The 13,954-nt window shown below is 38.5% G+C and overlaps 1 protein-coding gene across 8 annotated transcripts in view; it reads left to right on the top strand.

Annotated features, from left to right (window-relative positions):
• TMEM245 (transmembrane protein 245) overlaps window positions 1-13,954 on the top strand; it is a 106,683-nt gene that overhangs the window by 83,592 nt on the left and 9,137 nt on the right. For all 8 annotated transcript variants that reach the window (XM_078373992.1, XM_035254173.3, XM_078373991.1 and 5 more), the window contains 3 exons: window positions 1,331-1,431; window positions 3,279-3,453; window positions 6,604-6,798. In XM_078373992.1, coding sequence (XP_078230118.1) covers window positions 1,331-1,431; window positions 3,279-3,453; window positions 6,604-6,798 — 471 coding nt within the window. The remainder of the gene's footprint in view (window positions 1-1,330; window positions 1,432-3,278; window positions 3,454-6,603; window positions 6,799-13,954) is intronic.

Genomic DNA, 13,954 nt, shown 5'->3' with positions numbered 1-13,954 from the left:
CAATTTTCTGTCTCGTTGAATCTAAATCTCATTATGGGTCTTATGTATCTGGGTGTTAAGATCTCTTATTATTACATTAATCCTTTTACCAGGTCCTTTCCCTTTCTTTGGGTATTTTTGATCCTACTTTATTCTGGGTTCTTGTTGCAGAGTCATGGCACCTTTAAGACATTCTCTAGCGAAAGCTACTGGTCAGGATGACAAAGCAGGTTTTAGAATTGGGTCCATGGATCCATGTCCCAGAACCCTTGCTAAATGACTGAATCACTAGATTACAGCGTTTGGCTTTGCTCTTAACAGTATACCTCTTGGGATGCTTTAGAAAAGCTTGGTGTTTCCTTTTGCATGTACAAGGTCACTATTGCAGCTAAAGTCTCTTCTTTTTCAGCTACAGCTTTTCCTTCCTATGTAGTGAACATATGAGGGTGCTTTCCTGGCACCCCTCTGCACCGCCCCATAGAGTCCAGGTTTTTATGATTTTGTGCTGCCTTGAGATTACTTAAGGTTTGCCGCCTTTGTGCTCTTTGAACAGTTCCTTATTTCTGGTCCTTACTACTGCTAGTTACTTAAGGTTACTTAAGTTACTAGTGCTGATTACTTAAGGATTGCCCTCTTTGTGCTCCCTGAAGAGTTCCTTATTTCTCCTCCTTACTAGAGCTGCCTTACTAATCTTAGAGAGCGCCTGACATTGCAAATTTTCATGTACCGAATTCCTTTATTAGTCACCAAATATATTTTCCTCTCTGATTTTGCTTTGGAGTTAGTAATTTTTTTTTCCATAAATTCTCCCCCAATGATCATTCTTTGATAGCATTTTTAAGAGATGTTACATTGTAGGCCTAGTTGCATAGTTTAAGAAACGTAGGAAGATTTTGTTAAAGAGAAGAAAGGTTGGTGAAATATAAGTTACACTATCCCTTATTGGCTCTTTCCAAAAGGGGAGGGCTGGCTACAGCCTGGGTTTCTTAGAGTTTAACTGTATTCTCGGAAACATGTTATTCACACTTAATTTTCTTTCCATTTGCTTTGGCGGTGAAAGAACTGAAAATAACTTTTCACAAAGAGTGAAAAGTTGAGTAATTATTTCAGTGAATATGGTATTTTAAGGTATTTCAGTTCAGTTATTTTTTCATCAGAAATGTAAAGAATAGCTTAGTAAATATTTCAAAATAAAACATTTCATATTATATAAATAAATATATTTAAAGTAAGGTCTTTATTTTTTTTTGAGCTATTACTAGATTTGGAATCAAGTGGCCACGTGATTTTTCTGAATCACGATATGACACTGTGTTTATTTACTCTTGGTTTTTATCTTTGGGCATTCCAGAGGGGTGTTTGATGCTTCCCTCAAAATGGCTGGCTTCTATGGATTGTACACCTGGCTGACTCATACTATATTTGGCATCAATATTGTCTTCATACCGTCAGGTAACAATCATGTTATATCTTCCACTGTTCTCTATTTAAGGAAAGTTAAGCCATTTTACCATTTAGGAAATGTCTACTTCCTCAAGTTTAAAAAACTAAATTTTGTGGCTTGAGATCTAATCTAGTCCATATTAGGAGCAGAATATGATTTGTAATGTGTTTGTTTACTGCTGTATCCCCGGCAGCTGGAACCATACCCAGCACACAGAAAACATTGCTATATTAGTCTGTTCTCTCATTGTTATAAAGAAATATTTGAGATTGGGTAATTTATAAAGAAAAGAGGTTTAATTGGCTCACTGTTCTGCAGGCTGTACAGGAAGCATAGTCGCTCCTGCTTTGGGGGAGGCCTCAGGAAACTTATAATCATGGTGGAAGGTGAAGGGGAAGCAGGCATGTGTTACATGACTAGAGCAGGAGGAAGAGAGGGGAGAGGTGAATACACAGTTTTAAACAACCAGATCTCACGATAACTCACTATCATAAGAACGCCACTTAGGGGTGAAATCCGCCCCCATGATCCGATCACCTCCCATCAGGTTCCACCTCCAACACTGGGGATTACAATTTGACATGAGATTTTGGTAGGGACCCAGATCCAAACCATATCAGTTGCCTTAAATATTTATTAAATGGGTCGGGTATGGTGGCTCATGCCTGTAATCCAGGCACTTTGGAGGCCAAGGCTGGCGGGTCACCTGAGGTTGGGAGGTCAAGACCAGCCTAACCAACATGGTGAAACCCCGTCTTTTTGAAAAATAAAAAATTTTAAAATTAAAAAAAATATATTTGTTAAATGGACAAATGTTCTAGCACTTAGCATAATACCTAGCACATAATGGGCTTTAAATAATGTTTGAATTGAACTGATTGGCAGGGAGCAATGTGTTGCCAAATAGCTTTGTCCATGAGGGATAACATCCCAGGGCAAGATGAATGCTTTTGAGGGCACATAAGCTGTCTCCATACCTCTTAAGATCTGTTATGATGGTTCTTCCACTTTTTCTTCCTTTATTTCTGTGGCTGCTTATTTTCCTAAATATCTCTTTCTTTCACATTTGCCTCTACCACCAGCTGCCCTTCCCCTATTTGTCTGTGCTTCCTTCCTTCTACATTTTCAAGTTCATTCACATTCTTCCCTACTGTGATCTTCACTAACCTACCCTCTGGCATGTAAGCACCCTTTGAGGTGGGCAGAGTAGGTGGTGGTCTTACCATATAGATGAGAGACCAGTTTTCCAAGGTCACGTACCTGGCTTCTCGTAGGACCAGAACTAGATGCTACATCTGCTTTACTCTTAACCTGGAGAGAAGCCAGATGGAGGAAGATCGCTTAAACATACTGCTCTGGAAGGGAATGACCTTGAAGCAGGGTCCTTCAACTCAAGATTTTTTTCTGCTTATTTTTATTAGAAAGAAGCAAAGTAAAGAATATGCTGAGGTTTAGAAACTAATTTCTGATTGGGCTCCAAAGCCCAATATAGTGTTGGGCTTTGGAATCAGTACAAGTTTTGACACATGTTCTGTAGCTGTATTTATAGGACTATGTATTAACTACTGATTGAGAGTAACAACTGCAGAACCCTGAAATTTTATTGCTTAAGAATAGATCCATAAATAAAACACATACTTAGAAAGTTTTTTAGTATCACCTTTTAAGATATTGAGTCTTTATTTAGCTAGAAAATTCAGTTAGATAGGGTATATCATTTCCCTAATATTTGATTTGTGAGTATTTAACTTGTTTTGGTGGAAATTGATAAGGAGGAGGAGCCACTGCTTAGGTTCTGTTGCTTGTTGGTGTTTTGCTGATGATGTTAAGTTGCTTTTCTTTTCTCTTGTTTCAGCGTTAGCAGCAATCCTTGGAGCAGTGCCATTCCTGGGGACATATTGGGCAGCAGTACCTGCAGTTCTAGACCTGTGGCTGACCCAAGGGTTAGGATGCAAGGCCATTTTACTGTTGATTTTTCATCTCTTGCCAACATACTTTGTAGATACTGCAATCTACTCTGACATATCAGGGTATGTATGCCACAGAATTTCTTAAGTTGTTAGTGAATCATCTAGGCATTTCTGTTTCTTTGGTTGTTTTTTTTTTTTTTTTTTTTTTTTAAAGCAGGATTTTTCCCCCTGGGGATGTATAAAAGATCTAGTAGTAGGAGTTTTCAGTGAAATAGTCTTTTGTGTTCCCACTGATATAATGAAATTTTAATTCAAAATAATATTGTTGACAAGCATGATACTTTGGGGTTTTTTTTTTTTTGGTTGGTGTTGCCCCAAAGTTCCAGAGCAACTTTTTTTCTTTGTTTTTTGAGACAATATCTCTGTCACCAGATTTGAATGCAGGTGCAGTCATATCTCACTGCAGCCTTGAATTCCTGGTCTCAAGCAGTCTTCCTGCCTTGAACTTGCCAAGGCACTAGGATTACAGGAATGAACCACCATGCCCAGCCAATATTTTTTTATTTACATATTTATTTATAATATTAATATATGATGTCCTGAGTTAACACCAAATTGTGAATAATTTTCTCTTGATTTAGTGATGTTTAACCTAGAAAAGAATTATGATCCGATACACATCAAATATTTCAAGTACAATGAAGAGTTAATAGTTATTTTTATTATTTCTTTGGTTTTGGAGAAAATGTTAGATTGTATGTCTGAGGATTTCCATGTGAAACCAAATCTCAGCAAGTAAATTTCTGGCAAACAGAGCTCTCTAAAGATAGAATTAGAATGGTTTTATGATAAATACAGGTTAAATCGAAGTCAGAATCAATACTTTAGCCATATAATACAATAAATAAATGTCTGTTTCTATAGGTTTTGATGTCTCTTTTAGAAATTACATTAAATAAATCAAGCCAGTTCTCAGTTAGTCGTATATTCAGATTCACATTGCTTATGAAAATCTAGGCTGAAAGTTAAATGATAACTGATATCGAACAATTCTGAAGCCCCAGAGTTCCAGAGCAGAAAGAAACAAGCAACTTTATAAGCCAGACTTAGGGGAACTTTTATGTATAAAACTTGAGAGAGAAAATTAAAAGCTGACCATCATAGTGTGGTTAAGTAGTGTGTAACACTTGACATTTGAGCAGGAATAAGTATGATTTATACTTAAGTACTTTTATTTCTTTAAAATTTGCTATAAATTTTATATTAAGATTTATTGCTAGAATTAAAGATTTATATGTGATTTTATCTTAAAAATAAAATACTGTCTTTTTTTTTTTTGGAGACGGAGTCTCTCTCTATCGCCAAGGCTGGAGTACCGTGGCTCAATCTTGGCCACTGCAACCTCCGCCTCCCAGGTTCAAGCTGTTCTCCTGCCTCAGCTTCCTGAGTAGCTGGGATTACAGGGGTGCGCCACCACACCCAGATCATTTCTGTATTTTTAGTAGAAATGAGGTTTCACCATGTTGGCCAGGCTGCTCTTGAACTCTTGACCTCACCTGTCTGCCTCAGCCTCCCAAAGTGCTGGGATTATAGGCGTGAGCTACCGTGCCTGACCTAAAATACTGTCTTTAAACATTGTCATTGGAAAATAAAAGGTTTGGCATAAATTGTTTTAGTTTTTAATAGGGTACACTTTTATTCATAAACTCCCACACTTTTTTTTTTTTAAAGCTTTGAAGCTGAGCATGGTGGCCCAAGCCTGTAATCCTACCACTTTGAGAGGCCAGGGCAGGTGAATCACTTAAGCCCAGGAACTCAATACCATCCTGGGAAACATGGTAAAACCCCATCTCCACAAAGATACAAAAATTAGGTTGGTGTGGTGGCACATGCCTGTAGTCCCAGCTACTCAGGAGGTCACTTGAGCCCAGAAGGTAGAGACTGTAATAAGCCATGATTGCGGCACTGCACTCCAGCCTGGGTGATGGAGTGAAGAAAAAGCTTTAAGCATTTTTGATAATTTTCCTTGAATGTGTTGTTTAGGGAAGAAGTGTACTTAGAAAACATGGAATACTGGCTGGGCGCGGTGGCTCATGCCTGTAATCCCAGCACTTTGGGAGAACGAGGCGGGTGGATCACGAGGTCAAGAGATCGAGACCATCCTGGTCAACATGGTGAAACTCCATCTCCACTAAAAATACAAAAAATTAGCTGGGCATGGTGGCGCGTGCCTGTAATCTCAGCTGCTCAGGAGGCTGAGGCAGGAGAGTTGCCTGAACCCAGGAGGCAGAGGTTGCGGTGAGCCGAGATCACGCCATTGCACTCCAGCCTGGGTAGCAAGAGCGAAACTCCGTCTCAAAAAAAAAAGAAAACATGGAATAGTGCCCTAATCATTTTTTTGGAATGAGAAAGACAAACACATTATCAATATAGCATATTGGTTCCTTGAAGACTGGTTCTGCACAAGTCTTACTTTGTTTTAACTGTAATGTAGAACATCCTTCCAGGATATTTAGTTATTTGCCCCTCACTTGAATTGTTCTCGTCTCATGTTTAAAACTAGAAACAAACAGGATGTGACTTATTTCTCAGTCCTTCTGCTGTCAGTGGTCCTTTCTTTTCATTATCAGTATGCTATGCAGCTGTGTTCTATTTTATTTCATTCCACTTATGTAAGTGATACTGTAATAAGCTGGAGGGCATTTTTTATTCTCCTGTGAAATAGAAATCTTGGGCTTTGTGACACAGATTTTCCTCAGGAGGCCTTTTATCATTACCTGTGTGAAAAATTATATTTTAAGAGGTTGCCAAAAGTCTGACCTATGAGTAACAGGGATGCTACTGTTGTTGTGTTATAAAAGCATAATTAACTGAATTACATGCTAAATTGTGCTCACTTAATTATCTTGGATGGAGGTAAAGTTAACAGGTGACTCCTAGCCAGTCCTAAGCCAACGTTAACCCACCATAGGCAGGCACCTGTAATGGGTATAAAATAGCTGTTAACATTGCTGACTTTATTCTTTCATTCCGGGAGCTATAAACAGAGGCACTAGTCACCCATAGGAAAAAAATTCTTGCGTCTCAATATTATTGTAATGTTCAATTATATGCACTGAGGTGATCTAAAGAAAGATCTAAAGAAAGCTGATAATATACTAAAAAACATAGTGTATTAAAGAATGAACATTGTATTAGAAATGTATTTCAGATTTATTCCAGTTTTTGTGTGTTAAAGGTTGTCAACTAACTGGTATGCTCTTTATCCAGAGGTGGCCATCCTTACCTGACAGGCTTGGCAGTGGCCGGTGGAGCATACTACCTAGGCCTGGAAGGTGCAATCATCGGGCCCATTCTTCTCTGCATACTTGTGGTTGCTTCCAATATCTATAGTGCCATGCTAGTGAGTCCCACGAATTCAGTGCCCACGCCAAACCAGACCCCATGGCCTGCTCAGACTCAGCGGTGAGTTAAAACAGAATAATCTTAAGCTTTGTTTAAACATTGAGCTGTCCTGTGTCTGTATTGATAAATAGCTTTATCCAGACTTGTCATGATAAAGGTATTTGGGTACTAATGCTGTGATAAAGGTTGCAGAAGACACTAAGTAAATAAAAATCACTGGGAGAGTTTTGGGTTTCATGTACCAGGAAAATTGAAAATCTATATTGGGGCCAGGAGCAGTGGCTTATACTTTGGGAGGCTGAGGCAGGTGGATCACCTGAGGTCAGGAGTTCGAGACAAGCCTGGCCAACATGGCGGAAACCCACCTATACTAAAAATACAAAAATTAGCCGGGTGTGGTGGCACATACCTGTTATCCCAGCTACTCGGGAGGCTGAGGCAGGAGAGTTACTTGAACCCGGGAGGCGGAGGTTGCAGTGATCCCAGATTGTGCCACTGCACTCCAGCCTGGGCCACAGAACAAGACTCTATCTCAAAAAAAAAAAGAAAAAAAAAAGACTATTGGTAAGAATTGTTAATGTCATGAAAAGCCAAAAATAAATTTTAAAAAATTAATACCATGTAATACATGGTATACCAGACTGAAAATGACTCAAGAAATAAGACAACCATGACAGACGTGGTGGCTCACACCTGTAATCCCAGGAGACCAAGGTGGGTGGATCACCTGAGGTCAGGAGTTTGAGACCAGCCTGGCCAACATGGTGAAACCCCATCTCTACTAAAAATGAAAAAAAAAAAAAAAAGGATGCCAGATGTGGTGGCAGGCGCCTATAATCCCAGATACTTGAGAGGCTGAGGCAGGAGAATTGCTTGAACCTGGGAGGCAGAGGTTGCAGTTAGCTGAGATCATGCCATTGCACTCCATCCTGGGTAACATAGCGGGACTCTCTCTCAAAGGAAAAAAAGAAAAAGAAATAGGACAACCAAATGCAGTGCATGAGTCTGGGATAGTTTTCTGGATGGGGGATGGGAGGAATCTGTAAAGAATATTTCTGGAACAGTTGGGGAAATTTGAACATGGACCATATGCTAAATAATATTATATCAACGTTAAATTTGGTTTAACCAATGATACATTGATAACCAATGATACAATGATAACCAATCATAACCAATGATACTTTGGTTCTGTAAAAGAATATCCTTGAAGGATGAAGTGTCATGATGTCTGCAACTTATTTTCAAGCAGTTCAGCCAAAACTGAGAGAGGGAGAGAGGAAGTGACTGTAGCAAAATGTTAACAATTGGTGAATCTAGATGAAAGACATATGGTTGTTAATTGTACTAGTGTTTCAATTTTGTGTAGGTTTCAATTTATACATTTTTAAAATACAAAGATGGGAAAAAATTATTTGGGATACCAGTATAGAGTTGCAACTTGTTATTTTGTAAGTACAGGTATTAAAATAACAGTTTCTGTCATCTGCTGTCACTGGCATTTCATAAAATAAATTATAATGTTGGAAAAATTATCCCATTGTCTCATGTTTTTCTTAAATTTCTTTATTTAGGTATAATTTATATATGGTAAAATGTATATCTGAATAGCCAAATGTATATCTAAATAGACAATATGATTTTTTTCAAATATTCACACCCATGTAACCACCATTCATATCAAGATATAGAATAATTTTATTACTCTAGAAGGCTTCTCCCTGCCTCCTCTCAGTCAGACCCCACTGCCTGCTGATATTCTAACTGCAGTCACTTTTCATTAGTTTTGCCTGTTTTTGAGCATCATATAAAAGAAATCATATAGGAGGTATTCTTGAGTCAGCCCTCTTTGCTCAACAGTGTATCTGTGTGATTCATTCATGTTGTTGGACTTTTTTCTCTGTTCATTGTTCATGCTTTTTTCATTATTGTCTTCTTTTCCATTACATGAATATATTACAATCTCATTATAGGACTGATAGATATTTGGATAGTTTGCAGTTTATGGACATTATAATTCAAGATGCTTTGAACTTTATCCTTTTTTCTTTTGAGACAGAGTCTCACTCTGTTAGCCAGGCTGGACTGAAGTGGTGTGATCTTGGCTCACTGCCACCTCCACCTCCTGAGTTCAAGCAGTTCTCTGCCTCAGCCTCCAAGTAGCTGAGATTATAGGCACCTGCCACCATGCCCGGCTAGGTTTTTTTTTTTTTTTTTTTCTATTTTTAGTAGAAATAGGGTTTCACCATCTTGGCCAGGCTGGTCTTGAACTCCTGACCAGTGATCCACCTGCCTTGGCCTCCCAAAGTGCTGGGATTACAGGCGTGAGCTACCATGCCCGGCAGAACTGTATTAAAAAACAAAAATTTCTTATTTTGCCATGAACATTTTTATACATGTCTTTTGACGGATATGCACACAGTACTTACTGTAGCTGGACATATACCTACAAGTGGAATATCTAGTTATACATCTGGTTTTAAGTTTAGATGGATACTTAAAAACGGTTTTCTGTGTCATGTGCCAGAAATTACATTTTAACAACAAAAAAGTAAGAAGGACAGTCTCAGAATAAAAAGTAAAAGATCAACTTTTTCGAAACAATATGGCATTGTCTTTGTGCTCTGCAATTGGAAAACACTGGTTTTCCTGCCATCAGTATTCTTGTATAATCAAGGAGTCATTGACAAGTTGGTTCTGACAATGCATTTAATGAAAATAATTTATACTTTTATGTAAACTTCTTTAACAACATGATTCTGCTTAATTTTGTTTTTAATGTTATATTTTGTGAGGAGAGACATGGTTCTTTAACTCAGAACAAATGCAGTAAAGTCTCTGAGTTAGAGCTGGTTAGAGGGCCATTTTAGTCAAAGCATGATTTTTACTTGATGGCAGGGGAAAATCAGTTTTTTCAAAAGAATAAAAGGAGAGATACTTAGGTGATTTTGACAAGGGCCTTCCCAATTGGTGGTGGTAACACTATGATATCTTTTTCTGCCTTGGCCTCTTAAAGACAAGTGCTCAGGTACCCGAGAAGCTAATGGTGCTCGAAAGCAATAGAAAGCACTTGTTAACTTGCGGCTCTGTTCCATGGGCTCAGCAATTTCAAAGAAGAAAGTGAATTGATCAATATTTTGCTGCTGTTTTGAGAAAAACTTAATGATTCCAAGTTACTAAAGCAAGAGTTAGTTTTTAAGGTAAACAAAGCAACTTAAATGAAATAATTCTTTTGAGAGGTAATAAACCTTTTTAACCCTTTCTCATTCTAAAAGTACAAAGTGCTTATGTGGTATGGGGGAGTAGAAAAAGATAATGTGAGGATCCATATAGCCTTTGTTTTTCAAAGTTATTCATTCATGTCGTTTAAAGAGCCGGATTTCTACAAAACTCATAGTAAAAAATAAGACCTTTGCCTTCTTCGTCTTCTTCCTTTATCTAAGAGGAACCACTTTTTTGATCCTAATTATTTTGATATTTACCTCCATATCTTGAAATGACATGTTTATTTCTGATTTGGTCATGTGTAGGCATCATCTAGTAACTTCCCAGTTGGAAGGTGAGAAGTTAACTTTCACTACCCATTCCACCAAAATAAACTGTAATACGTTTGATTTACTTTCTGTCACTTGAAAATTTCCTGAATCTCTTCATCCTCTTTACTCCCAATGCTGTGACCGACTGCCAGGATTTCTTTAGCCTTTACTGGTTCCTGCCTCTAGTCTGGCCTCCCTCTAGTCTGTTCATCATGGTACAGCCTCTCTGGTTTTTCTGAAGCATAAATATTCTATTCTCTTGCTGTTTAAAATTCCCGCAGTGGCTTCCCATGGCCTTCAAGATAAAGTTGACATGTTAATTTGCCCTGTCAGACTTCTCATGCATTTTTTTCTGTCTGTTCTCCAGATTCATCTCTGTGCTAATAAGTGCCTTGCATTTTATTTTTTAGCCATCTTGAACTTGTTTTAGTTACCAGAAGGCAGTGTCATCTTTGCAATGTTGTCCCCTCTGTAAAGAATACTACTTCCTTCCTAGGCAAGTCCAGTATCATGGTCTATACTCAGAGTACCCTTTTTGTGAGAAACATTACTGAAACTCTGAACTAGGTATGAAGTCCTTGCTGTGTCCCTGTAGTATCTTATACTTCTCCTGTTGGAACTAAATACGAGTTTCATTAATGTGTGTTTAATTCATTGTCTTTTCCATCAGTTGGTAAGCTTTTTGAAAGTGGGAGCTATATCTAACTTGTTTACCACTGCTAACATAATGTTTGGCGCATAGAAAGTGCTAGGTGAAGCTTTATTGAATATGTGGATTAGTGAAACCAAAAGTAGATTAGATAAAAAGGATTTTTCAGTACAATCTTGAGGCTGATAAAATAGGATGGGACATAGTAAACCCTAGCCTTAGAACTTTATTCCAAGTTTGTTGGAAGGGAGGGGATATACATAATAGTGGTTGCATGTGCTCTGTCACAGGATTGCTACCTGCTGGTGCAGGTGTAGGAAACATACACTCAGCCCTGGGAAGCCAGCTAAGTAAGTTAAATTAGTCAGTTGTAACTTTTAGGCATCCAAAACTTTTCCGCATGTCTAGAAAGCTGGGAGTCAACAAGTCTTGAGTTGTTAAATCATAAAAGATTTAAACATTTACATGGAGGGAAGAGGGTAGGGGGTCAAATAATTTGTAAAGATCTCATTGGAACTTTGGGGCAAGCAGATACCAAAGTATTTTTAAAGAGCAAAGAATAGTGAGAGACTACACTGCACAATCCCTGTTGCTCTAAAGAGTAACATTGTACCCTCCATTGGAGGTGTCCAATGTTAACAGTCCTCTAGTCCCCCAGTCACATGTGGTCCCAGTCTGCATTGCTTATTCTTAGATAAGAAATTCTATAACCATGGTTCTTTGCAGAATAATAATCCTTATAATTTGGGAAAGAATACTATATTCAGATGGTTTACATAGGATGTCAGACGTTTTCAGAAAATAGTGTCAATGCAGTATTTATCTCTATTTCTCTCTAACGCAGTTATAGTTTTATGAGCTTTGCTGATTAGTTAGAGCTATGCCTCTGGAATAAGCCAAAAACGAAATCATTTCTGCATCTCTAGACTACAGATAGTGTTTTCCTGGAGATAATTAGAGGTTTGTTCAAGATCACTGTTACTTCAGTAGGGTTCTGTTTCTATACACACACCCCTCCCTCCACCACCCTACCACCCTATCTACTTAGAGATAACATTGAGATGGAAGACTCTTAGTAACTGATTTCTAAGCTTGCTTCAGATTGTTGGTTTTTTGTTTGTTTTCTTTTCCTGAGTCCTTTTGGAGGCTTTCTTGGCCTGGAGACAAAATTGAATAGTAAGTATGAATTTCAAGGTTACAGCTAAGCTTACTTGTCAACAGAGAGCAGTGACTAGGCTAACCACAGCCTTGATCTTATTTCATGTGTCTTTGCCCTGAGGCAGAAATCTTCATTCATAATTTAGAGGAAGTGAATGGTTATAGATATAAAGTTGCAGGTATCTGAGAAATTAGAAAAGATGTCAAAGAACCCCACTGGGCATTAGAAAATACTTTTTAGTATTACCCAAGTTTTTGATATTGCTTGCAAAGATTTTCCAGGGCTTTTCAGAATTATATGCTACCTGAAAATTTATATTCTGAGACAGCAGCCAGCTTGGCCTGTAGACAGATGTAAAATCACAAACTTGGTGAGACTGAAAAATAGCTTTCTAGAGCAATAGTTCTGACGGGAGTGTAGGGGTGATTTTTTTTCTCCCCAGACATTTTCTCATGTCTGGAGTAATTTCGATTGTCATTCTAGGTGGACAGAGGCTGGGGATGCTGCGAAACATCTTATTATGCAGAAAAATACCAAGATTGAGAAACACTGATTTGAGATAGGCAGGCAGGCGGGCAGATAGATAATAGACAGATATTAATGCATTATAAACATATATGTATATACAAATCTTCACTTTTGGACTTTTTTTCAGAGGATAAAAATATTTAAGGAAAGAAAATTTATTTCAATTCTTAGATCAGCCAGCATCTTTAAAAATGGTTGGTATATTCATGTCACACATACACTCTCAAAGCCTCAGGAGCCATAGCCAGGAGACCCACAGATCCTGAAAGCAGAGCTGTGCTTGTAAAGATGTACTTCAGAGGTCCAGAGGCTTAGGGCACCATCCTTGAAAGAGCCTTGAGATAACTGAACATCCTCGAAGGTAATTTCTTTTCTGTAACATTTTACTTCTGTCCCCCTTGATATTGAAGTACTTTGCTCATTGTGTGCTGCAAGATTAGTCTTTAATTGATCTCTGCCTTGCCGGTGAGCCTCCTAAGTATTTGTATGAATTGAGAGTCAGGAGAGAAAAGGAGTAAGGGAGGGGGCATGATTATGGAATTACACTTGAAGTTAAGATTATTTGTTTTAGGAGTTTTTAAGGTGATTATACCTAATGAAAGCTTTTGTTATCTTTAGTTTCTACTACTGTGAGCTGTTCCCTAAGGTTTTGGAACACTTACCTTATATTCTACTTCAGTGTATTTATTTATTTATTTATTTCTGAGGTTTAGCATCAGTCTTTAATGCTGTCGCACTGCATTGACAAGTCACACACTTTTGTCTCATGTTGGCAGTGGCAACTTACAATGAGTCTAAAGGTCTGAGCACCCAACTGGTGTCGAGGGAACAGACATTTGTTGCAACTCCCTCCCCAAGATTTCTTCAGAATTCCATTATGGCCCTGTGCAGAGAGCCGCGGCTGCTGGGGACCGGTTTTATTTGAGTGTACACCAACTATACACGGAATTAATTATAAAAACATATTTACAGATGTTCCACAGTGCTCCTGTAATCAGAAGCAAAGACCCTTTTATCAAAAGGGATTATATCTAGGTCTGTGCAAAATTCAAAAGGATCAGATCCCTTTTAAAGAGTCCAGAGTCCATGAAACAAAAAATTACCTAGGCCACTGGTATGACCCAGGTGTGACAAGATTGCCTTACAGAAATGGAAAGTGTGACCTGTAGTGAGCACATTCAGCTTCCCTAGAGCCAGAGGTCCAGAGGGTCCCTTGCTGGGGCCAGGCTCCCAGACCCTCGAGTGAGAGGTGGCTGCATTTACTGGAGTAACTCGCTGGAGACTGGCTCCCTTGGTCCTGCTGGAACAAGAGGTATTACTTGTGGGTGCCAGCCAGGCAGTTCT

The sequence above is a fragment of the Callithrix jacchus genome, chromosome 1, assembly GCF_049354715.1.
Source record: "Callithrix jacchus isolate 240 chromosome 1, calJac240_pri, whole genome shotgun sequence".
NCBI lineage: Eukaryota > Metazoa > Chordata > Mammalia > Primates > Cebidae > Callithrix > Callithrix jacchus.
The sequence above is the reverse complement of the archived record's forward strand: the minus strand, read 5'-3'. Positions and strand labels throughout refer to the sequence as shown.